General features: G+C 41.4%; 1 protein-coding gene across 1 annotated transcript; it reads left to right on the top strand.

Annotated features, from left to right (window-relative positions):
• Nucleotides 1-394: 394 nt before the first annotated feature.
• On the top strand, nt 395-20,126 carry stard7 (StAR related lipid transfer domain containing 7). Its single transcript, XM_029620601.2, has 8 exons — nt 395-1,326; nt 11,862-12,031; nt 14,058-14,107; nt 15,202-15,312; nt 15,627-15,709; nt 17,258-17,357; nt 17,468-17,552; nt 18,074-20,126. Exons 1-8 carry the CDS (start codon nt 872-874, stop codon nt 18,238-18,240), a joined length of 1,221 nt encoding a protein of 406 aa, XP_029476461.1. The 5' UTR covers nt 395-871; the 3' UTR covers nt 18,241-20,126.
• The last annotated feature ends 5,379 nt before the right edge of the window (nt 20,127-25,505 follow it).

Genomic DNA, 25,505 nt, shown 5'->3' with positions numbered 1-25,505 from the left:
ACATCATTGCATAAGAGCAGTAGCGTGAAATCTACTGCTCCACCTGGCGGACAATGGCTGTCGTTTCAATTTGATCTATCGTTGACTGCAAATATAATTGCTGTCCATATTACATTTCGCTTTCATTGACCGTATTTGTTTAATGATTCAACTGTATTATTTTTTTCGTTTAGCATTATTTCTGATTATCTTGCTAATGCAACTGTGCATTTGCATAGACTCCTTTTCACCTTTATCGTGGTCCTTCAAGGCAGAATGACGTCAGGATCACAACTTAACCTGCTAGTTGCTAATCAAAATATTGACAACAACTACTGCCAATGAAAATTGCACCCCAACGACGAATGACCAATAATAATTGTGTTCTCCAAATAAGGAGGGTCCTCTCGAGGGGCGTGGAAGGTAGGGATCAGGTCGACTGACTGCGATGTGCAAGTAAAACGTGAAATTGGTGAGCTAGTAATTTAACCGAATTGCGCACAATTAAAAGTAATAGTGGTTTATACAACTATTCAAAAAACTGTACGTAATCTGCCCGCTATGCAAAGGTAATCGGTTCCATGGTAGATAGTGCTTGGCTCGTGCAGCTTACGTTAGCTAGACAAACGTCATAAGTTTACTAAGAGCATGGGACCTTGGATACTTTGTTAGGCCTGTAAAGGAACAACCTAGCTGTATAACCAGCGAACGTTGGCACAAGCTGCATATTTGGCAGTGTGGTTTGCTTCTTATAGTTATGTAAATTATTCGTAGTTTGCCGTCAATATTGACAGTGTCAAAACGTGACATTGTTGGTAACGAGTGTTCCAATTCAACCACTTGCTTTAATTAGCGGCCACTTCTAGTTGTTTAAACTTGCACAGCCGGCAGCATGTTTCAGTCTATACAACGGCGGCCTATAGCGTTATGTGAAATCACTGTATGTGCTGTTAGGTTTCAAAGCAGTAATGCACTGGGACATGGAATTGGCAAGGGCAAATCCGTAACCACCTCATGGATGGGACGACGCATTGGCCTGTTGTTGTCATGGCTCCAGAGATCAGGGATGGGCACGAGTGAAAAGGCGAGATCTGACAAGAAGAAGCAAGGCCTGCTGTCAATTTTTGCCAACCATTGTAGCTTTGTGACCGGCCAGAGGCTTCGACGCGCTCATCAGATTGGAGAGCTCTACTCAAACCTGTACTCGGAGCGTACCAGGTGGACTCTGGTAGGAAGCATATGGCGTCGACTCCAGAGCAAGCACGCCTCCACGGGGAAGCTTATGGCTGCACTGGCTGGTGTATTTATGTGGGAGGACGAGAAGGTTCGAGATGACGAACTACACAGGTACATGCTGTTACTTAAAATTAAGCAATAAGGCCAAAGGGGGTGTGATATATGGACAATATATCACTGCAAGGGCAGCTCTTAAAGGCGACGCAACGCAGAGTGCCTGGATACAGACCTTAGCCGTGGTATATTGGCGATATACCACAAACCCCCGATGTGCCTTATTGCTATTATAAACTTGTTACCAACGTAAAAATACATGTTTTGTCATACCCCTGCGGCAGTCTGGCAACTAACATTCAGGGCTCGAACCACTCAGTTTATCATGTGAACATTGTGTCCATATTGTACTGTCAACGTATAATAAACAGCGTAGGGGCAGCGTCAATATGCGTGTATGTGTGAGCATATTTAGTTTACAGTACCTTGAAAGTATTCATACCCTTTTGATTCATTCCACATTTTGTTACAACCGGAATTCAAAATGGATTAAATACAATTGTTTTCTCACCCATCTACACACAATACTCCATAATGACAAAGTGAAAACATGTTGAATATTAAATACAGATCTAATTTACATAAGTATTCACACCCCAGAGTCAATACTTTGTATAAGCACCTTTGGCACCGATTACAGCTGTGTCTTTCTGAGTAAGGCTCTAAGTGCTTTCCACACCTGGATGGTGCAACATTTGGCTGTTTTTTTATTTTCAAATTTCTAAAAGCGCTGTCAAATTAGTTGTTGATAATTGCTAGACAACCATTTTCAGGTATTGCTGTAGATTTTCAAGTAGATTTAAGTCAAATCTGTAAATGAGATGCTCAGGAACATTCACTCGCTTCTTGGTAAGCAACTGCAGTGGATTTGGCCTGTTTTAGGTTATTATCCTGCTGAAAGGTGAATTCACCTCCCAGTGTCTGGTGGAAAGCAGACTGAGCAAGGTTTTCCTCAAGGATTATGCCTGTTCTTAGCTCCATTCTGTAATATTTTTTTTATCCTGAAAAACTGCCCACTCCTTTAACAATTACAAGCATGCCCATAACATGATGCAGCCACGACAATGCTTGAAAATATGGAGAGTGGTACTCAGTAATGTGTTGTATTGGTTTTGCCTCGAACACAACAAGTCAATTGCTTTGCCACATTTTTTTTCAGTATTACTTTAGTGCCTTTATTGCAAACAGAATGCATGTTTTGGAGTCTTTTAATTGAGTACCGGCTATCTTCTTTTCACTTTGTCAATTAGATTATTATTGTGGAGTAACTACAATGTTGATCCATCTTCAGTTTTCTCCTATCACAGCCATTAAACGCTTAACTGTTTTAAAGTTACTATTGGCCTCATGGTGAAATCTCTGAGCAGTTTCCTTCGTTGGTTACCAATGTAAAACTGTTTATATATATATATATATCCACACAGTGGGGAGAACAAGTATTTGATACACTGTCGATTTTACAGGTTTTCCTACTTACAAAGCATGTAGAGGTCTGTAATTTTTATCATAGGTACACTTCAACTGTGAGAGACGGAATCTAAAACAAAAATCCAGAAAATCACATTGTATGAGTTAAGTAATTAATTTGCATTTTATTGCATGACGTAAGTATTTGATCACCTACCAACCAGTAAGAATTCCGGCTCTCACAGACCTGTTAGTTTTTCTTTAAGAAGCTCTCCTGTTCTCCACTCATTACCTGTATTAACTGCACCTGTTTGAACTCGTTACCTGTATAAAAGACACCTGTCCACACACTCAATCAAACAGACTCCAACCTCTCCACAATGGCCAAGACCAGGGAGCTGTGTAAGGACATCAGGGTTAAATTATAGACCTGCACAAGGCTGGGATGGGCTACAGAACAATAGGCAAGCAGCTTGGTGAGAAGGCAACAACTGTTGGCGCAATTATTAGAAAATGGAAGAAGTTCAAGATGACGTTCAATCACCCTCGGTCTGGGGCTCCATGCAAGATCTCACCTCGTGGGGCATCAATGATCATGAGGAAGGTGAGGAATCAGCCCAGAACTACATGGCAGGACCTGATCAATGACCTGAAGAGAGCTGGGACCACAGTCTAAAAGAAAACCATTACTAACATACTACGCCGTCATGGATTAAAATTCTGCAGCGCATGCAAGGTCCCCCTGCTCAAGCCAGCGCATGTCCAGGCCTGTCTGAAGTTTGCCAATGACCATCTGGATGATCCAGAGGAGGAATGGGAGAAGGTCATGTGGTCTGATGAGACAAAAATAGAGCTTTTTTTGGTCTAAACTCCACTCGCCGTGTTTGGAGGAAGAAGGTTGAGTACAACCCCAAGAACGCCATCCCAACCGTGAAGCATGGAGGTGGAAACATCATTCTTTGGGAATGCTTTTCTGCAAAAGGGACAGGACGACTGCACCGTATTGAGGGGAGGATGGATGGGGCCGTGTATCGCGAGATCTTGGCCAACAACCTCCTTCCCTCAGTAAGAGCATTGAAGATGGGTCGTGGCTGGGTCTTCCAGCATGACAATGACCCGAAACGCACAGCCAGGGCAACTAAGGAGTGGCTCCGTAAGAAGCATCTCAAGGTCCTGGAATGGCCTAGCCAGTCTCCAGACCTGAACCCAATAGAACATCCTTTGGAGGGAGCTGAAAGTCTGTATTGCCTAGCGACAGCCTCGAAACCTGAAGGATCTGGAGAAGGTCTGTATAGAGGAGTGGGCCAAAATCCCTGCTGCAGTGTGTGCAAACCTGGTCAAGAACTACAGGAAGTGTATGATCTCTGTAATTGCAAACAAAGGTTTCTGTACCAAATATTAAGTTCTGCTTTTCTGATGTATCAAATACTTATGTCATGCAATAAAATGCAAATTAATTTCTAAAGAATCATACAATGTGATTTTCTGGATTTTTGTTTTAGATTCCGTCTCTCACAGTTGAAGTGTACCTATGATAAAAATTACAGACCTCTACATGCTTTGTAAGTAGGAAAACCTTCAAAATCAGCAGTGTATCAAATACTTGTTCTCCCCACTGTATATATCATTATTTTTTTACCCATTTAGCAATGGGTGCCCTTCTTTGCAAGGCATAGGAAATCCTCCCTGATCTTGTGGTTGAATCTGTATTTGAAATTTGACCTTATAGATAATTGTGTCTGTGGGGTACAGAGATGAGGTAGTCATTCAAAAATCATGTTAAACACTTATTACACACAGTCCATGTAGCTTATCGTGACTTGTTAAGCAAATGTTTACTCCTAAACGTATTTAGTCTTGCCATAACAAAGGGGTTGATTAATTGATGGAGTATTGTGTGTAGGCCATTGACAATATATTTTTTAATTAATACATTTTTAAAATTCAGGCTTTTCCAACAATGTGGAAAAAGTAAAGGGGTGTGAATACTTTCTGAAAGGTGTGTGTGTTGGAGTGTTGGTGTAGTATGTATGGGTACATTTACATTACATTTAACATTACATTTAAGTCATTTAGCAGACGCTCTTATCCAGAGCGACTTACAAATTGGTGCGTTCACCTTAAGACATCCAGTGGAACAGCCACTTTACAATAGTGCATCTAAATCTTTTAAGGGGGGGGTGAGAAGGATTACTTTATCCTATCCTAGGTATTCCTGAAAGAGGTGGGGTTTCAGGTGTCTCCGGAAGGTGGTGATTGACTCCGCTGTCCTGGCGTCGTGAGGGAGTTTGTTCCACCATTGGGGGGCCAGAGCAGCGAACAGTTTTGACTGGGCTGCGCAGGAACTGTACTTCCTCAGTGGTAGGGAGGCGAGCAGGCCAGAGGTGGATGAACGCAGTGCCCTTGTTTGGGTGTAGGGCCTGATCAGAGCCTGGAGGTACTGAGGTGCCGTTCCCCTCACAGCTCCGTAGGCAAGCACCATGGTCTTGTAGCGGATGCGAGCTTCAACTGGAAGCCAGTGGAGGGAGCGGGGTGACGTGAGAGAACTTGGGAAGGTTGAACACCAGACGGGCTGCGGCGTTCTGGATGAGTTGTAGGGGTTTAATGGCACAGGCAGGGAGCCCAGCCAACAGCGAGTTGCAGTAATCCAGACGGGAGATGACAAGTGCCTGGATTAGGACCTGCGCTGCTTCCTGTGTGAGGCAGGGTAGATTCCAGTGTGTTCATAGAGCCAGTGCAAGCGTCAGTGCAAATAAGAAAGGGGGTCAATTCAAATAGTCAGGGTAGCCATTTGATTACTGACAGTTAGTTTTATGGTTTGGGGGTAGAAACTGTTCAGGAGCCTTTTGGTCCCAGACTTGGTGCTTGGGCACCGCTTAACATGCGGTAGCAGAGATGACGGTCTATAGCTGTGTTGTTAATGAGTATATACTATTAGTTCATTTTAGTATACTGTAAACAAATGGTATCCTTTCAGTTGAGCATACTAGCGCTTCGGCTGTCTACCTGAAGTTGATGCTGTTGCTATGCAGGGTGCGCTCTAGGCGTTCGTAATTGCAGACCGTTGTTTGTCAGATTTTCCGTTCATAAATTCAGAGTGTTTCGCTCTCTGAGAGCGTCACTGGACGCTCTGGCTGAGGAGTCGAGTTGAGCCGAGCGTTGTGCAGTCAAGCACCCAAGCTAACAGCTTAGTTGGCTAGCTTGCTAGCTAATTCCTGACACAAATGAGAGAAAGCCTCGATCTGACCATTTTTAATTGCCCTAGCAGAGCTGGTTAGGCTGCTTTCATGTTATCCAGAGCATTTGTGATTGTAACTGTGCTGCTGGCAACAATTTAATTCCACTTTTTTTGCAGACGTTTACTGACACCGGCCGTATATTCAATGGGGTTTTTAGCGTTTGTAAATTCATCAGGTATTCTGCGCTCTGGCTCTCTCTGAAATCGGAGTAGATAGTTAATTATGGCTATGTCCATTGTGGACGCACAACGACTATACATTGCTCAACATTTCCTTAACATTTGTCATAAAGCAATGAGTTTGTATACGCTCTCGTCGGACTTCGGCTGCATATTTTCCACTATTTTCTTAAAATCTGAAAACGGTGTGAAGCCACGCCCATTTTCTGAATTGCATTACTTGCCCTAAAAGCAAGGAAATATTGTCCACTGCTTGTATACTTTGTATTTTGGCTAATGTAGTACAACATCTGGGAACATTTGGCATACTAACTATGACCAATAAGCATACTACATACTAAATTCACGTCAGAAATAGTAAGGTTAGTGCGGTTTAGTATGAGTATTCGAACACAGCTTATGACTTGGGTGGCTGGAGTGTTTGACACATTTTAGGGCCTTCCTCTGTCACCGCCTGGTCTAGACATCCTGGATGTCAGGGAGCTTGACCCTGTGATTTACTAGTCCGTACACATTACCCTCTGTAGCGCCTGGCGGTCGAATGATAAGCAATTGCAATACCAATCTGGGATGCAGCCAGTCAAGCTGCTCACAGTGGTGCAGCTGTTGGACTTGTTGAGGATCTGAGGGTCCATGTTAAATCTTTTTAGTCTGCTGAGGGAGTAGAGGTGTTGTCGTGCCCTCTTCACGACTGTGTTGGTGTGTTTTGGAACATGATAGGTCCTTATTGATGCGGACACCGAGAAACCTTAAGCTCTTGACCCGCTCCACTACAACCCCGTCGATGTGAATGGGGGGCATGCTCGGCCCTCCTATTCGCCACAATCTTTTGTCATTTTTGACGTTGAAGGAGAGGTTTTTGTCTTTGCACTACACTGCCAGGCCTCTGACCTCCCTATAGGATTTCTCATCATTGGTGATCAAGCCTACCAACTAGGCTTGGGCAGTATGCCTTATATGCTGTATATCGGGGTATTTGAAAAAAGCCACAGGATGGTTTTTCAGTACCGTTAAACTTTTTAATAAAAAATAAATACAAACTTTTCAATACATGTATTTTCTAAGGTTGAAGGGTGGGAACCTGGTTACTGAGATTTACTGCCCCAAACCACTCCCTGTTCCCCGGATAAATAACTGTGAGAAACCGGTCAATTTTAATTCATTATTCATATGAACATTATGGTGTGAAATGGAACTGTTACATTTTATGCAATAATATAATTCTGGCTTCTCTTCGTGATGATGAAGGGTGGGCACAGACCGCCCATCCCAGTATGGAGCTCAGTTCACATTGCATGTAGACCTATCTCATGTTAACCTTTTTTTATTGTGACTGGTAGGCCTACATTTGCTGCAGCATAGCCTATACTACAGTAATATAAAGACTGAATGCGCTTCTAATATACACATCTCCATCTGTCTTTCGGAGTTCACCTTGTTTTTTTAAAATTGAAAAGTATTTTTTTATAAAACAGCCTATTATAAGAATATCGTTGCTTTAAGTAAGTGCACGCGCAAGCACTCTCTCGCAATCTTCCTATCGCTCCATCAACTCCATTGAAATTGCATCCAAAATAGATAATCTTGTTCTAGATTGAGATCTAGACGCATGCATGCATATAGTACCAGTCAAAAGTTTGTACACACCTACTCATTCCAGGTTATTCTTTATTTGTACTATTTTCTACATTGTAGTATAATAGTGAAGACATCAAAACTATGAAATAACAGATATGGAATCATGTAGTAACCAAAAAAGTGTTAAACAAATCAAAATATATTTTATATTTGATCTTCTTGAAAGTAGCCACCCTTTGCCTTGATGACAGCTTTGTACACTCTTGGTATTCTCTCAACCAGCTTCATGTTGTAGTCACCTGAAACACACTTCAATTAACAGGTGTGCCTTGTTAATTTCTGAAAAGGAAAGAAATTCCGATGTTGTGACAAGGTAGGGTAGGTATATAGAAGATGGCCCTATTTGGTAAAAGACCAAGTCCATATTATGGCAAGAACAGCTCAAATAAGCAAAGAGAAATGACAGTCCATCATTACTTTAAGACGTGAAGGTCAGTCAATCCAGATTATTATTATTTTTTTTCAAGTGTAGTCGCAAAAACTATCAAGCGCTATGATGAAACTGGCTCAAATGAGGACCGCCACAGGAAAGGAAGACCCAGAGTTACCTCTGCTGCAGATGGTAAGTTCATTAGAGTTATCAGCCTCAGAAATGGCAGCGCAAGTCAATGCTTCAGAGTTTATGTAACAGGCACATCTCAACATCAACCGTTAAGAGGAGACTGCGTGAATCAGGCCTTCATGGTCGAATCGCTTCAAGGAAACCACTACTAAAGGACACCAGTAAGAAGAGACTTGCTTGGGCCAAGAAACACGAGCAATGAACATTAGACCGGTGGAAATCTGTCCTTTGGTCTGATGAGTCCAAATTGGAGATTTTTGGTTCCGTGTACCACTCTCCATGTCTTTGTGAGACGCAGAGTAGGTGAACGGATGATCTCCGCATGTGTGGTTCCCACTTTGAAGCATGGAGGTAAACACACCAGGCAGAAGGCTACAAAGGTTAAAGGGCAATCTATAGTACAGGGACAGAGCAAACACCTCACCATTGTTCCTGTAAACAGTCAAGGGCTAAGGGTGGAGAAATGCAACCACTCACAGACAGTCATGGCCACAGACTGACCATCCACTGGACCAAAAATAAAGTTTACAATGTTTTAAAATAAAATAAAAATAGAATGATTATTCATGTAGGCGTGAACAAAATGTAAAAATAACTGGGAAAAACAAGCTCACACTTCAGTCTCTGCCCGGCAAGATGGGTCACAATCAATAAGCACATGGACCTTAACTTCTTAGAGATAGGGGGCAGCATTTCCACTTTTTGATAAATAGCGTGCACAATTTCAACTTCCTGCTACTCATGCCAGGAATATATTATATGCATATGATTAGTAGGTGTGGATAGAAAACACTCTGAAGTTTCTAAAACTGGTTCAATCATGCCTGTGACTATAACAGAACTTATGTAGCAGGAAAAACCCCAAGGAAAAACTGTTCAGAATTTTAAAAAAATCCTCTGACAGTTCCCTCAGTTGTCTTTGCCAAGGGAAATTAGATAGCGCCCATTTTACAGTTCCTACGACTTCCACAGGATGTCACCAGTCTTTGGAATTAGGTTGAAGTTAATCATTGGTGAAACGAAGAGGCACATCCTTGAACAACGTTACACTGTTGAGAGTTACGCAAGAGGGAAAAAGGGGCATGTTTTGTTTACTTTCTCTATCGAATACAGTTTGCCCCGTCTACAATTTGACCGATTATTAACGTTTAAAAATACCTAAAGTTGTATTACAAAAGTAGTTTGAAATATTTTGGCAAAGTTTATAGGCAACTTTTGAAATGTTTTGTAGTGACGTTGTGTTTTGGAAAGCAGTTTTTTTCTGGATCAAACCTGCTTTATAAATGGACATTTTGGGTATACATGGACGGAATTAATCGAAAAAAAGGACCAATTGTGATGTTTATGGGACATATTGGAGTGCCAACAAAGAAGCTCGTCAAAGGTAATGCATGTTTTATATTTTATTTCAGCGTTTTGTGTAGGCCGGCTACGCTAATTATTTTGTTTACAACTCGTTCAGGTGGTTCAGGGGGGTGCATGCTATCAGATAATAGCTTCTCATGCTTTCGCCGAAAAGCATTTAAAAAAATCTGACATGTTGCTACATGTGTAGCTTTAATTGAGTACCCTGCATGTGTGATTTAATGAAAGTTAGAGTTTTATCGCGTTTTATTTGAATTTGGCGCTATGCATTTCCCAAGGCTATTGGCCACTTGAGACGCTAGCGTCTCACTATCCCTAAGAGATTTTAACTTCTTGACGCTACCCATCCCTGTCGCGGGATCATTTTCTTCAGCAACCGCTGAATAGCATAGCGCAACAGTCAAATAATATTACAAGAAAATATTCATATTCATGAAATCACAAGTGCAATATTGCAAAACACAGCTTAGCCTTTTGTTAATCCACCTGTCGTCTCAGATTTTGAAATTATGCTTTACAGCGAAAGCAATCCAAGCGTTTGTAAGTTTATCAATAGCCTAGCAATAGCATTATGTACACTTACCATCAGGAAGCTTGGTCACGAAAATCAGAAAAGCAATCAAATGAACCTTTTACCTTTTGATCTTCGGATGTTTTCACTCACGAGACTCCCAGTTACACAACAAATGTTCCTTTTGTTCCATAAAGATTATTTTAATACCCAAAATAACGATATTTGTTTGTTGCGTTATGTTCAGAAATCCACAGGAAAGAGCGGTCATGACAACGCAGACAGAAATTCCAAATAGTCTTCATAATGTCCACAGAAACATGTCAAACGTTTTTATATAATCATTCCTCAGTTTTTAAAATATATATTCGATAATATATCAACCGAGTGTGTAGGTCTTTCAATAACAGCGGGAGGAACAATGGCGGCTTTACTCTGTTGCGCAAAAACTCACTCTGAGAGCCCCCACCTATCCACTTACGCAATGTGATCTTTCACGCTCATTTTTCAAAATAAAAGCCTGAAACTATGTCTAAAGACTGACACCTTAGGGAAGCCAGAGAAAAAGGAATCTGGTTGATATCCCTTTAAATGGAGGATAGGCATGCATCGGAACAGAAGGGTTTCAAAATAAGAGGCACTTCCTGATTGGATTTTCCTCAGGGTTTCGCTTGCAATATCAGTTCTGGAAACTTGAGAGTGTTTTCTATCCTAATCTGTCAATTATATGCATATTCTAGCATCTGGTCCTGAGAAATAGGCCGTTTTACTTTGGGAACGTTATTTTTCCAAACATAAAAATAGTGCCCCCTAGCTTCAAGAGGTTAACAAGAAATTTGCGGCGTGGTTGAAAAATGTGTTTTAATGACTCCAACCTAAGCATGTAAACTTCCGACTTCAACTGTAGTTTAGGCTTACATTAGGCGTATGCTAGCTAGGTAACATGACCGAACAGTCTTATCAAACCAATAATTAGCGAACCCGGGATTAGTACAACACAGCCTGCGACATGTTTGTAAAATTTAATCAATGTGCACGAATCCCATTTTAAAATAGGTATCTCCAGTAATATGGGTCACATTTTTAAAAACCATATAGGCTCGAGACAAGCCGTTTTCTTTGCTGTGAAGCTGCAAGCAGGCCTGTCGCCAAGCAGTGCTCCATTTTACCCCTCTGACACTGAGGCTGCATGACAGTGAACTTCAAACTCAGACTGGTCTGTGCTCTTGGTTATAACAGGCTATTTGAAATCATACAATGTATCAACATTGCTCGCTTTGTGCGCTGCTCCAATGTAACAAATGTACAAATCTTACAGACTCATCAGGGTCTGCATCCCTGCTCTCCATCACTGCTAAATGTATATATTTTGTTTTAACTGACTGAGGATGCACATGAAGAGCAGAAGGAGAGAAGCATGTGAGGGAGGGCTGGTAGAGGGTTATGCTGGCTGATTACAGCTGCTACACGTGATGTGAGCATGGAAGTGAATATGATTGGACCTGTGCATACCAGAGACTAGTGGCTGTTTCTTCAATTCAACTGAATTTATAAACATTTTGTAGCAGGTTTTTTTAGATCGCTAGGGCTGGAAAAAATTCAGTATCATATGAAATGGTGCTACGGTATTCCAAAATGTTGGTACTGTGATATTACCGTGTTAAGATCTCTATCACTGCACACTTCCCCAGATGTGGACTAGAGCTCCAAGCTTTGGAGAAGGTGAAGAATCTGAGTGCATCTTCAGAAAAGGAGAAGGCTGCAGGGCAGGTGGAGACCGGCTGGGAGGTTGTCATGGAGAAGAATAACTTCAAAGTGTGGAGGCGGCCCATCGAGGGAAGCCACTTGTGGGAATACAGAGGTCAGCCTGCATTGTCACTTATAGCTTTGTTGTGCTTCTACACCTGCATTGCTTGCTGTTTGGGGTTTTAAGCTGGGTTTCTGTAGTGACAGCAGCTGATGTAAGAAGGGCTTTATAAATAAATGTAATTGATTGTTGACAATTAGAATTGAGTATTCAGACCCCTTCACTTTTTACACATTTTGTTACAGCCTTAATCTAAAATGAGGAAATGTTTATTTAATCCAATCTACACACAATACAACATAATGACAGGTTTTTAGACATTTTTGCTAATAAATAACAAAAACTTTACAAAAGTATTCAGACCCTTTGCTATGAGTCTCCAAATTGAGCTCAAGGGCATCCTGTTTCCATTGATTTGGACATGATTTGGAAAGACACACACCTGTCAATAAGGTCCCACCGTTGACAGTGCATGTCAGAGCAAAAACCAAGCCATGCTCCGAGACAGGATTGTGTCGAGGCACAAATTTGGAGAAGGGTACCAGAAAGTATCTACAACATTGAAGGTCTGGTAGCCCCCATTCTTAAATGGAAGAAGTTTGTTCCCGCCAAGACTTCGTAAAGCTGACCACCCAGCCAAACTGAGCAATCAGGGTGTCATGCCTGCTCCCCCTCTCTGGTGCTCGAAGGCGCCAGGCTCTCCGGCATTACACACTCCTGCCACCATCAGTACTCCTGCCTTTCCCCGTCTTGCACATCAGCGTGTTATTGGACTCACCTGGACTCAATCATCTGATTATTACTTCCCCTATATTTGTCAGTTCCCCATCTCTGTTCCCTGCTGCTGCAGTGATTGAAGAATGTTGTTGTTTTGCCTGTGTGCTGACGCTGTACCTGTCTTGTTTCATGTCTGTTCCTTATTAAATGTTGACTCCCCGTACCTGCTTCTGATCTCTGGCGTCAGTCCTTACACAAGGGAGAAGGGCCTTGGTCAGGGAGGTGACCAAGAACCCGAAGGTCACTCTGTCAAAGCGCCAGAGTTCCTCTGTGGAGATGGGAGACCTTCCAGAAGGACAACATCTCTGCAGCACTCCACCAATCAGGCCTTTATAGTAGAGTGGGCAGAAGGAAGCTACTCCTCAGTAAAAGACACGACAGCCCGCTTGGAGTTTGTCAAAAGGCACCTAGAAACTCTTAGACCATGAGAATCAAGGTTCTCTGGTCTGATGAAACCAAGAATGAACTCTTTGGCCTTAATGCCAAGCGTCACGTCTGGCGGGAACCTGGCACCATCCCTACAGTGAAGCATGGTGGTTGCAGCATCATGTTGTGGGGATGTCTTTCAGCGGCAAGGACTGGGAGACTAGTCAGGATCGAGGCAAAGTACAGAGATCCTTGATGATAACCTGCTCCAGAGCACTCAAGATGAAGGTTCACCTTCCAACAGGACAACGACCCTAAGCAAACAGCCTAGACAACACAGGAGGGGCTTCGGTACAAGTCTCAATGTCCTTGAGTGGCCCAGCCAGAGCCGGACTTGAACCCGATCAAACATCTCTAGAGAGACCTGAAAATACCTGTGCAGCGACACTCCCCATCCAACCTGACCGAGCTTGAGAGGATCTGCAGAGAGAATGGGAGAAACCCAAATACAGGTGAGCCAAGCTTTTAGCGTCATACCAAAGAAGACTCGAGGCTGTAATCGCTGCCATAGGTCTTTCAACAAAGTACTGAGTAAAGGGTCTGAATACTTGGGTAAATTAGATTTTTTTTAAATATATATGTTCGCAAAAAATTCTAAACTTCTTTTTGCTTTGTCATTATGGGCTATTGTGTGTAGATTGAGAAACAATATAATACATTTTAGAATAAGGCTTTAGCTTAACAAAATGTGAAGTCAAGGGGTCTGAATACTTTCCGAATTTCCGGTACCTTTTCTATCTGGCATGTCATAATTTCATCAACCTTTTTGATGTATATTTGCACTCTTTTCCTTCGTCTTATTGCCATGATCATCATCTACATGTCTGAGTGTCATTATTAACACTCAACACCCTTTTCCCTCTAATCTTTTTCACAGTTTTGGGTTCTTACAACGATGTCACCCCCAGACAGTTCTTCAATGTTCAGGTACTAAGCAGGTTTATTTTATGCAAACTGTCTTGACTTGGTATAATAGTTAAATTTTTAATGTTAAAAAAATGCGTGCAAGAGAACTTGTACCTTCACGAACCAAGTTTCCATCGCAACTTTTTATGCGAGTGTAGTATATGTCGTATTTAAAAAATGTAATGCCTTATGAAAACCGAACATTTGTCGGTAAACTTTCCAAATGTCGACAATACAAAGTACGCTAGACAAGGTGGGATACTTTTGATGTCTGTAAAATACATATTATGCGAGAAATGCTTTTATGCGCCAATATTGATATAATGACCATCATATCGAAGTGAACTTGGTGACATGTATTGTCTACAACTTGTCATGAAAGAATGTGGTTTAGTAGGGTACAGATTAAATAAGTTATGAAAAGGGTGGTGAAAGTTCAAGGTTATGAGCTTGATGCTTCTTTCCAATAAATATGAATGGTCTTATTCTGGTGACAGGATCATTGATGCTTGGCTGCCATTTGACAAATAGAAATAATATCGCTCTTTTGTCCATAATAATTTCACTGTATCTGCGAGCTGTTGGCATATGCCAAATAACAGAGTGGGCGAACTCTCTATATAACGCAAAAAAAAATGTGTGAGCAAACCATCAGTGTTAAAGGCAATGGAAACTCATTTAATTTGTATTATTCATGGAAATGTAAGTGAAAAGGGTATTTATGTGCGCTATGTCACACACAGCGTTTTATCCCCAACAAGTCAATTTAACGGAAAAGCATCTGTGGGGAAAATGTTTATATTGTTATGCGTATTTTAGAATATTCACATGAAAGTCTGTCGCCAATTGGATGGAAACCTAGTTAATGAACCTGTTAAGAAATGATTCAGTAGAAAATGTGCAAGTGGCTTGTGTGTACATTCCGCACCTGAAGTCCTGTATGTTCAAACACTCCCTTTGTGTGTCTGTGTGCTTATTGCCATGCGTGTCTGTCTACCCAAATGCCCTGGTTGGAGTGTAAGGTTTGTGTGGAGATATGTAGCTCTACGTGTTGTATGTGTGTGCTAAATTTAAGCCTCTGTTCCTCTCGTCTCACGCACTGCCCTTTGCCACAGTTGGACACTGAGTACAGGAAAAAGTGGGACGCTCTAGTTCTTAAGCTGGAGGTGGTGGACAGGGACGTCAACACAGGCTCAGAGGTTGTACACTGGGCCACGCATTTCCCTGTAAGTTCCCCCTGCCAACTCACACACTAGAAATGCAGAACTCGTGCTTATCAAAGTCATGCACTTGCGATATGCTTTCATTTCCTCAGTGGTTTCTCTGTTACATTGTAACATTTCTAGACTGAGTTCTGCATGTTTTTGCCTTGTTCATGTGTTCTCGATTTGATTATTACAGATATGCAAGCATACAGTGTTGTATTTTATGGAAGAAAACAATGTTTCCCTGAAATAAGGGCTGTGTCATAGTCCACAGATGACAACAATAAGTTATCCTACATTTTTGATTTTTGATTTGTTGTGTTGTCTTCCCACAGTATCCCATGTACTCACGAGACTATGTTTATGTGCGTCGCTATGATGTTGATGTGGAGAATAATCTGATGGTCCTGATCTCCAGGTGAGTGACTTCATGTCAAGTAGTTATATTGAAATGAAGGCTGTCAAAAGCGATACAAATATTTAAGTTACTCGTATGGTTTTCTGTTGGTAACTAAGATTAATCACATTTGTGATTGTTCAAATATGACCCTTAAAGATGTTTCCATTTTAAACCATATTGGGTTGTAGGTATAATATATTTTGATTATAAGGGAGGAAAACTCCAGTAACATCAGCCAGGTTAATGTAAAATAACATTCAGCTAGCTATTAAATTTAGCCTAGGCTTCTTCTCATATGTTCTTCAAAATGAACTAGTCAAGCTTCTACCTACTAGCGAATGGGGATAATTTGCTTAAATCTTTTGACCTGAGAACTATAACAAAAACAGTCGCTAAATGGAATGGAAGTTCTGTTCTGATTTTAAAATCTGTGTGAAATTGAGTAGAATCTAGAGGCGTTCAGCGATGGCATTCTACATTTTCTCGTTTGGTTAGCTTGGAAAACGTACAGAAATTTCAACCACAAACACATTCCCAAGCGTTTCTTTAGATCACAAGAAAAAAACATTTGCACAGAAGTAGCGAGCTAGTTAAAGGGATAGTTCAGGATTTTGGCAATGAAGCCATTTTCCCCAGAGTCCGATTAACTCATTTTTATCTTTGCATTCAGTATGAAGGTAGTGAGGTAGTTTGTGAGCCAATGCTAACGAGCATTAGCGCAGTGACAGTCTGTGGCATCTACTAGCAGTTACTATAGACTTCCAGTCATTGTGCTAATGCTAGTTAGCAATTGCACAAACATTAGTAACTTCATTTGAACTGCACGCAGAGACATAAAAATGGTATCCACGAGTTCATCGGAGTCTGGGGAAGAATATAAAGGGCTTCATTGACAAAATCCTTAACTATCCCTTTATACCATATAAAGACTGTTCACACCATGGGGAAGTCATAGGAAAAGGAATCTGGTTGATATCCCTTTAAATGGAGCGAAGGCAGGCTATGGAACAGAGAGCTTTCAGGAAAAACAGCACTTCCAGGTTGGATTTTCCTCAGGTTTCACCTGCAATATCAGTTCTGTTATATTCACAGACGATATTGTGACCATTTTGGAAACTTTAGTGTTTTCTATCCTAATCTGACAATTATATGCATATTCTAGATTCTGGGCCTGAGAAATAGGCAGTTTCATTTGGGTACGTTTTTTTCATTTAAACAAAATACTGCCCCCTACACTCAACAGGTTAAGGGCTTGTAAGTAAGCATTTCACATTAAGGCCGGTACCTGTTGTTATTTTGGGTTGAACTGAACAGTATAAAACAATCAGAATGGAGAAAGACTCATTGAACTCACTTTGATGGTATGTTGCCATCATAGGGTCACACACTACTCCTAAAGCAAATGTAGAACTTTTAATTTTTCAAAAACAAAATACTGTCAAATTTGAAAAATTCCATGATATATTTTGGCCATATTGCCCAGCGCTACTTTTTGTATAAATTAGATTTTTTTATGCTTGGAATAATATTTATTTATCTCCCGTCCTTTTTTTTGTGCCATTTTAGAGCGGTTCAACATCCTGGAGTCCCGGAAACTCAGGACTATGTCAGAGTCCACTTATACCAGTCCAAGATGGTCATCCGACCTCACAAGACCTTTGATGAGGTGTAAAGAGTTTATCATAAAACATAGATAATTTCATAATTGGGCAATATTTAGTTATGTGTGTGCATGTTGAATTACAGTATCTGACCTTATGTCGTCCTGTCCCACAGAATGGCTTTGACTACCTTCTGACCTACAGCGACGACCCTCAGACCGCCTTTCCCCGCTACTGTGTGAGCTGGATGGTGTCTAGTGGTGAGCTCTCTCTTCTTTTCATGGAGCTTAATGATTATCCCCAGGTGTAAACTGGATGTAGTCATTGTTGGAATATCAACAATAAAAAAATATATTTATCTGAATAGACATAGAATTGCTTCACTGAAGGGCAGTAGGGCACAAAAGTAAGTCAAATCCTGATCTTTCCATCAAATGCAGCCACTGACTATGCACAATTATTGAGACCTAACTCAATGGGCCAGGGATCATTTTATTTTTAGCTTGGGGTAGCTGGGGTACAGTAATTGGCGGATTCAACATGCCCAACAAGCTGAATCTGCTGGTATTGTAGCTCAGTGCTTTGTTTCTTGGTCTGATTTACTTTTATCTGGATGGAAAGTCACCTTGGGGCCTATTCAATCAAACCCCTTTTTCTTAAAAAAAATATATATAAATAGGTCATTATGGTCTACAGTCTCTTATCAGATGATGGTGGTTTTCCATGTGGTTGTATGTTATCCTCAGTCCTGGTTATCAACTGTCGCCCTCCTCCCTCATAGGTATGCCTGACTTTCTGGAGAAACTACATACTGCAGCCCTTAGGGCTAAGAACCTGGAGGTAGGGATCTACGACTATGCCAGTGTCATAAAGTCCAATGACACCAAGCACCAGCCCAGTCAGGACCGCCTTGGGGACAACACTCGCCCTGGGCAAATCTACGCTTAAGGGACCATGTCTTTTTAGCAGTGGTGGGGAGTTTGATTTAACCTGCACCTGCTCCCATACAACAACCCTCCAAACTCACAAGCTTTTGGACACAAGGGTGGATGGGATATAATGAAACAGGAATATACTTTTGTTGAAGATATTCAGTACTTGTTCCACAGACTGGTTATTGATAACAGAATTGTAATGAACAGCATGGACTGTACCAACAAGCAGTTGAGCCCTTCGGAGAAAGGACTCCGCTTTTGCTGCCAGGAGGATTTTCACTGGGACTTCCTGCCTTTGCTACACTTGTACTAGACAGCCAACATCCTCATGCCTCATTTTGCTAACTAGCTGCTTCACCAATTAGTGAGACAGCTAAAAAAAATACTACCCCTATAGAGATGTTGCCAAAGCATTTTCTCCCTCCATCCACCTTGTCTACTAGTTTCTTCCAGCCACTTTGTTTGGATCCCTTATCTGGTCACATCAGCACCTAAATATCTCACTGTAAAGGCTTCGCTACATAAATACATACCTATAGTTATTTCATACAACAGAGAAAGAAGAACATCAATAATTAAACCCGCTGTGATATCAGGAACATGAGGAACACGCTTTGGAGCTGAATGTCCTGGCATATTGACTTCCACAGACAAGTGGATTTAAGGGCTCTTGTGGTCTTTCACATTTTGGGATTTATGTTTTGCTCTCTGCAGAACTGAGGTTCTACCCTTTCTTTGTCTGTCACGCCTTGTCTGTGTTATAAACTGCCAGGTCACGACACTTCTAACAGCCTTCTGAAGTTTACCAGTCTTCCTGTCCACAAGGTGTCTTACGGTAACTGCAAAAGTCCTCAGTAACTGGTACAAATACTTGGTGTTTTTTTATTTCACTTGCATTGCAGTTCTCGTCCATGTTAAAATGCCCTTATCAAAAAAACAATATGTAATAAATAAATAAAAAGCGTGTGTTTTCTTGTGCCACCAAACTATCTGTATTTCAATTGAATGGATATGACTGAAATACTGTTTCTTACTGAGAACTAAGTTCAAAGTTATGGAACAGACATGATTAAAACCGACTGCTTGCTAGATTGCGCTACAGAGGAATATGTTTGTTTGATAAAATCTTACTGTACCTTAACAGTGAAAGTAGTGCATCAATTGTTCTATTACTGATGAGCTTCGGAAGGCAAGGGTTTAGTAAAATCAGGCGTGTATGTGTAATCTTTATTGCATTTTATACTTTTTTTCCCAGTCTTGATATGTAAATGGTTCTGCAAACTACTTAGACCTAATCTTATTAACTGTTTGACTCACTGGGGTAAGGGGCATGTGTGAATTCTCAAGAAAAGAAGGTTATCTTAAGATAACTTACTCCCATGAAGTCTGAAATAACAAAATATCGTTTACCTACTCTTACCTTTGTGATAAACACACATGTGAAGAAATTGTTTTACTGTCCGCAGTATATGATTGTCAGCATATGGTGTGTTTTGATCTATTGTACATGTGAGAGGAAATGAATTCCCTCTAGTTGAGCGTTTGTTTAGTGATGGTCAGAGCTATGTGTATGCAGAGAATAAAACTTTGGTTTCTATATTGAACTACTGTATGCAATGTTTGAGAATGTAAATCTGGCGATTGTAACGCTTTGGTGTGCTATCCCTTTCTAGAGTACAATTGTGTGTTCAATATACTGTTTATATATTGTTTTCAACATGCAGTTTACCACCTTGGATATGATTTCCAGAAGTTGATTCCTTTAGAAATTGTGTAAAATATATTGATTGAAAGGAATTGGGGAAATATATGGAACCTGGCAAGAATTTAGTTGTCATTGTATGATTCCATGTTGAAATTGAGCAACTAATATGATTCAATAAACCAATTTGAAGTATACTGTATGTTGCCTTAATCTTTGGTTACACTATAAGTAGTGAAAAAGTATTTTAAAATAGTTTACAACGGGTCATTATCTAGTTCACCTGCTTTAGCAAGTGTAGTGCCAATGTCTTCATCAAATACCACCTGAGCATCCTGTTTTGGGCCTGCATAACAGGAATTTGACCCAGGAGTCATTCCTGTAAGTTGTGTGGTTTTTACTCTTTCAATACCAAGCTGCTCCTTCCTGGATGTGTTATTTTGTTTTTGTACAATGGCTTCAACGCCCCCTGAAAAACAACTGATGGGTTATGAACCAGGACATAAAATGTACTGTTTGATCCACTAGTCACTCAGATTCTTTAAAGGCAAAAACATTACTAGTAGTAATGTGGTATATTGTTAATTTCATTACCAAAATAGCACAAAAGAGACCCAATGTTCACCTGCCACTTTTTAAGGTAACCGTGGTAATGCGACTCGGGTCATGTTTGTGCCTGTGAGATTGACCCAGCTTGTGAACAAAATAATGTAAATAGCCAAGAAAAAAAAGGACAAAGTCTCACTTCAGTATAATTTTGTGTCATTTAAATTTGACATTTTTATGCCTCATAATTTGTCAAATTCGAATGAATTTCCTCATCCCTATAGGCTGTCTCATCATTGTTGGTAATCAGGCCTACTACTGTTGTGTCGTCTGCAAACTTGATTGAATTGGAGGTTTGCGTGGCCACGCAGTCATGGGTGAACAGGGAGGACAGGAGGGGGCTGAGCACGCACCCATGTGGGGCCCCTGTGTTGAGGTTCAGCATTTTGGAGGTGCTGTTTCCTACCTTCACCACCTGGTGGCGGCCAATCAGGAAGACAAGGACCAAGTTGCACATGGTGGGGTTCAGACCAAGGGCCCTGAGCTTAATGATGATCTTGGAGGGTACCAAACAAACCAGCAGCCTCACTGCCTGGAAGCTTGGACACTGACAGACGATCGCCCTAACTGGCAGCATCTGATGTGCTTATCAAGCAGGCTAAGCACTTGGACAAGGTTGCTGCTGCCCCCTGGGGGAATGGAGTGTGGATGTGTAACCTGGTCAGTGTGTCTGTCTATGTCCAAACACTAACCTTGCCCCATATAACAGATGACCTAATATCTAAATCTTATCAGGACACAAATGTACTTATCTGGCAAAATGAACGATCGTTATGGAAATCTCCCACTATTGTCCTCTCTTATGAAATCACAGTATATATATATAAAGTATATCATATGGAAACAGGTGGCTGAAGCAGGTACAGTATGTTGAACGGTACAAATGCCACATCATGCCAGCCACAGTAGATTTGCAGTGTGATGATGTATGGCATCCGTGACCTACTGAAAAGAGCACAGCTTGCTATTCAAACGGAAACACATGTTCAGATCACGTTTGCTTACAAGGTCATATTTCCCAGACAAAGAAAACAAGGTTTGGTTTTTATGGCATGGTGGTTTAGTGGGTGAGTAAAACATTCCCTGTCTGACAGTACTGTGCTCAGTACTGTTTTTGGAGGGGGAAACCAATATCCTAAAAGTCTGAAGAACATGATCAAATCAAATCTTATTGGTCACATACACATATTTAATAGATGTTATTGCGGGTGTAGCATAATGCTTGTGTTCCTAGCTCCAACAGCGCAGTAGTATCTAACAATTCACAACAATATATACATCTAAAAGTAAAATAATGGAATTAAGAAATCTATAAATATTAGGATGAGCAATGTTGGAATGGCATTGACTAAAATTCAGTACAATAGAATACAGTATATAGATATGAAATGAGTATAGCAGTATGTGAACATTATTAAAGTGACAAGTGATTCCATGTCTATGTACATAGGACAGCAGCCTCTAAGATGCAGGGTTGAGTAACCAGGTGGTGGCCAGCTAGTGGTGGCTATTTAACAGTCTGATGGCCTTAAGATATAAGCTGTTTTTCAGTCTGTCGGTCCCAGCTTTGATGCACCTGTACTGATCTCACCTTTTGGATGATAGCGGGGTGAACAGGCCATGTCTCGGGTGATTGATTTTCTTGATGATCTTTTTGACCTTGCTGTGATATCGGGTGCTGTAGGTGTCCTGGAGGGCAGGCAGTGTGCCCCCGGTGATGTGTTGGGTATACCGCAGCACCCTCTGGAGAGCCCTGCAGTTGCGGGCGATGCAGTTGCCGTACCAGGTGGCGATACAGCCCGACAGGATGCTTTCAATTGTGCCTCTGTAAAAGTTTGTGAGGTTCTTCGGGGCCAAGTCGAATTTCTTCAGCCCCCTGAGGTTAAAGAGGCGCTGGTGCGCCTTCTTCACTATACTGTCTGTGTGGGTGGACCATTTAATTTCATATAGTCAATGAACAACATTCTTACATAGGTATTCCTCTTGTCCAGGGCAGTGCGATTGAGAATACATTCTGTGGATCTATTGGGTCGGTATGCAAATTGAAGTGGGTCTAGGTGGAGGTGATATGATCCTTAACTAGCTTTTCAAAGCACTTCATGATGACAGAAGTGAGTGCTACGGGGCGATAGTAATTTAGTTCAGTTACCTTCACTTTCTTGGGTACAGGAACAATGGTGGACATCTTGAAGCAAGTGGAGACAGCAGACTGGAATAGGGAGAGATTGAATCTGTCCGTAAACACTCTAGACAGCTGGTCTGCGCATACTCTGAGGACACTGCTAGGGATGTCGTGGCACTGTCTCATCCTCAAAGCAACAAAGAAGATGTTTAGCTTGTCCAGGAGCAAGACGTCGGATTTGATTGCCTTACAGAGGGAATAACTACACTGTTTGTATTCAACCATATTCCCAGTCAACTTGCACAGTGGTTAAATACGGTGGTTCGTTTTGCGCAAATGCTACCATCTATCCACATATGTACACACATGTATCCTTTAGATTAGAACTCCTTTGAACATTTAACATCAGAGGCTGACAATACTATTCAAGCATATCTGGGTCAATGTATTTGATTTAGTGAATGTGATCTAGAGAATGTAATTGCACCACCCAGAGACTGTAATAAATGCCATCCATTGTGAATTCAGGATCAAAAGAAAGTGTAAAATACATATTTGAAGGTAGCCTATATGCCCATTATCTCTGGGTGGGATTGAAAACTTGATGGTGAAAGCAACATTGTGCCTGATTTCATGTGGTAAATTAATGTCTCAGCAGTATGATTTTTAGAGCCAATATGTCCACAGTCTTAATTGAGTACTTAGATTCTGTAACATCTGACATCTACTGGTGGCGATTAAGTGCCTCAGTCAAATGCGGGGAGCACTTACACTAATTGATTGTGGCCATAAATCTGTCACGTTGCAGCCAGCTTGTGGGAAACCACAAAACTGCTTCATGCACAATCATTTTTCTCCCGCTCCTTTTGTCTTTACTCCCATCGAATCCCGGCCTATACAACAATGAAGTTGTCAAATACATTTAGAAGATTTACAGTCTTTTAGAAACATTTATTTGGACGCCCAGAATCACTGTACTAGTCAGAAGAGGAAGTGAAAAAATTGGCCTTGGAATCATCAAATCATCAAAAATGTACTGAGATCTTACCAAAAGGAGAATGGGCAGTTGTGACCTTTGACCTAACACTAGACTGGAGCATCAACGGAGCCCAATTACAATTCTCCTTCTCTTTAAAGTTTGCACTCGTTTCCCCTCAAGGACTCAAAAACATCCAATGGGTGTGAGAAACATGAAACTCTGACTCGACACCAGTCCAATCCTTTTAAATCGATGAGAAGGGGTGAACGAGTGCACACCTCAGGGAAAAGGGGTGAGAATCAGAATTGGGCAAAGCTCTGTGATAACTGTAGATAAATACAGTGTCTTCGGAAACTATTCAGACCCCTGGACCTTTCCACATTTGTAACGTTACAGCCTTAGTTTAAAATGGAATAAAACATTTTTAAAATCCTCAGCATTCTACACACAATACCCCATAATGACAAAGCGAAAACAGATTTTTGAAATGTTTGCAAATTTATTCAAAATAAAAAAACAGAAATACCTTATTTACATAATTATTCAGACCCTTTGCTATGAGACTCGAACTTGAGCTCAGGTGCATCCTGTTTCCATTGATCCTCCTTGAGATGTTTCTACAACTTGATTGGAGTAAACCTGTGGTAAATTCAATTGATTGGTAACTATTTGAAAAGGCACACACCTGTCTATATAAGGTCCCACAGTTGACAGTGCATGTCAGAGCAATCGGAGGAGAAAGGCCTTGGTCAGGGAGGTGACCAAGAGCCTGAGGATCACTCTGACAGAGGTCCAGAGTTCCTCTGTGGAGATGAGAAATCCTTCCAGAAGGTCAACCATCTCTGCAGCACTCCACCAATCAGGCCTTTATGGTAGAGTGGCCAGACGGAAGCCACTCCTCAGGAAAAGGCAGATGACAGCCCCCGTAGAGTTTGTCAAAAGGCACCTAAAGGACTTTCGTAGCATGAGAAAGAAGATTCTCTGGTCTGATAACCAAGATTGAATTCTTTGACCTGAATGCCAAGCGTCACTTCTGGAGGAAACCTGGCCCCATCCCTACGGTGAAGCCTGGTGGCAGCATCATGCTGTGGGGATGTTTTTCAGCGGCAGGGACTGGGAGACTAGTCAGGATCGAGGGAAAGATGAACGGATCAAAGTCCAGAGAGATCATTGATGAAAACCTGCTGCAGAGCGCTCCGGACCACAGACGGGGGTGAAGGTTCACCTTCCAACAGGACAACGACCCTAAGCACACAGCCAAGACAATGCAGGAGTGGCTTCGGGACAAGTCCAGCCAGAGCCTGGACTTGAACCCGATCGAACATCTCTGGAAAGACCTGAAAATAGCTGTGCAGCAACACTCCCCATCCAACCTGACAAAGCTTTAGAGGATTTGCAGAGAAGAATGGGAGAAACTCCCCAAATACAGGTGTGTCAAGCTTGTAGCGTCATATCCAAGAAGACTTGATGCTGTAATTGCTGCCAAAGGTGATTCAACAAAGAACTGAGTAAAGGATCTGGATTCTTATGTAAATGTAATATTTCATTTTATTATTTTATATAAATTATGAAAAAATCGTAAAACACGTTGTTGCTTTGTCATTATGGGCTGTTGTGTGTAGATTGATGAGGGGAAAAAATGTAATGTAATCAATTTTAGAATAAAGATGTAACGTAACAAAATGTGGAAAAAGTCAATGGGTCTGAATACTTTCCGAAGGCACTACATGTAGGGATCTTTTACATCCAATTAAGGATGCAGTGTGGAGAGTGCTCACAAGCCTCCAAAGTGCTTGGCACCACCATGGACAGGAGAAGTACTGCATGGTTAGATCAAGCACAATGGGGTCCTGGGCAGAGATATACAGC

Source organism: Oncorhynchus nerka, linkage group LG19, assembly GCF_034236695.1.
Source record: "Oncorhynchus nerka isolate Pitt River linkage group LG19, Oner_Uvic_2.0, whole genome shotgun sequence".
Classification (NCBI taxonomy): Eukaryota; Metazoa; Chordata; class Actinopteri; order Salmoniformes; family Salmonidae; genus Oncorhynchus; species Oncorhynchus nerka.
This window is presented reverse-complemented; position numbering and strand designations above follow the sequence as displayed.

Bases quoted from the DNA above. Each gene is read 5' to 3' on its own strand.
- stard7 (XM_029620601.2), top strand. From the start codon at position 872: ATGTTTCAGTCTATACAACGGCGGCCTATAGCGTTATGTGAAATCACT. The intron at 15,313-15,626 runs GTAAGTTCCCCC...GTCTTCCCACAG, and splicing joins ACTGGGCCACGCATTTCCCT to TATCCCATGTACTCACGAGA. The intron at 15,710-17,257 runs GTGAGTGACTTC...GTGCCATTTTAG, and splicing joins CTGATGGTCCTGATCTCCAG to AGCGGTTCAACATCCTGGAG.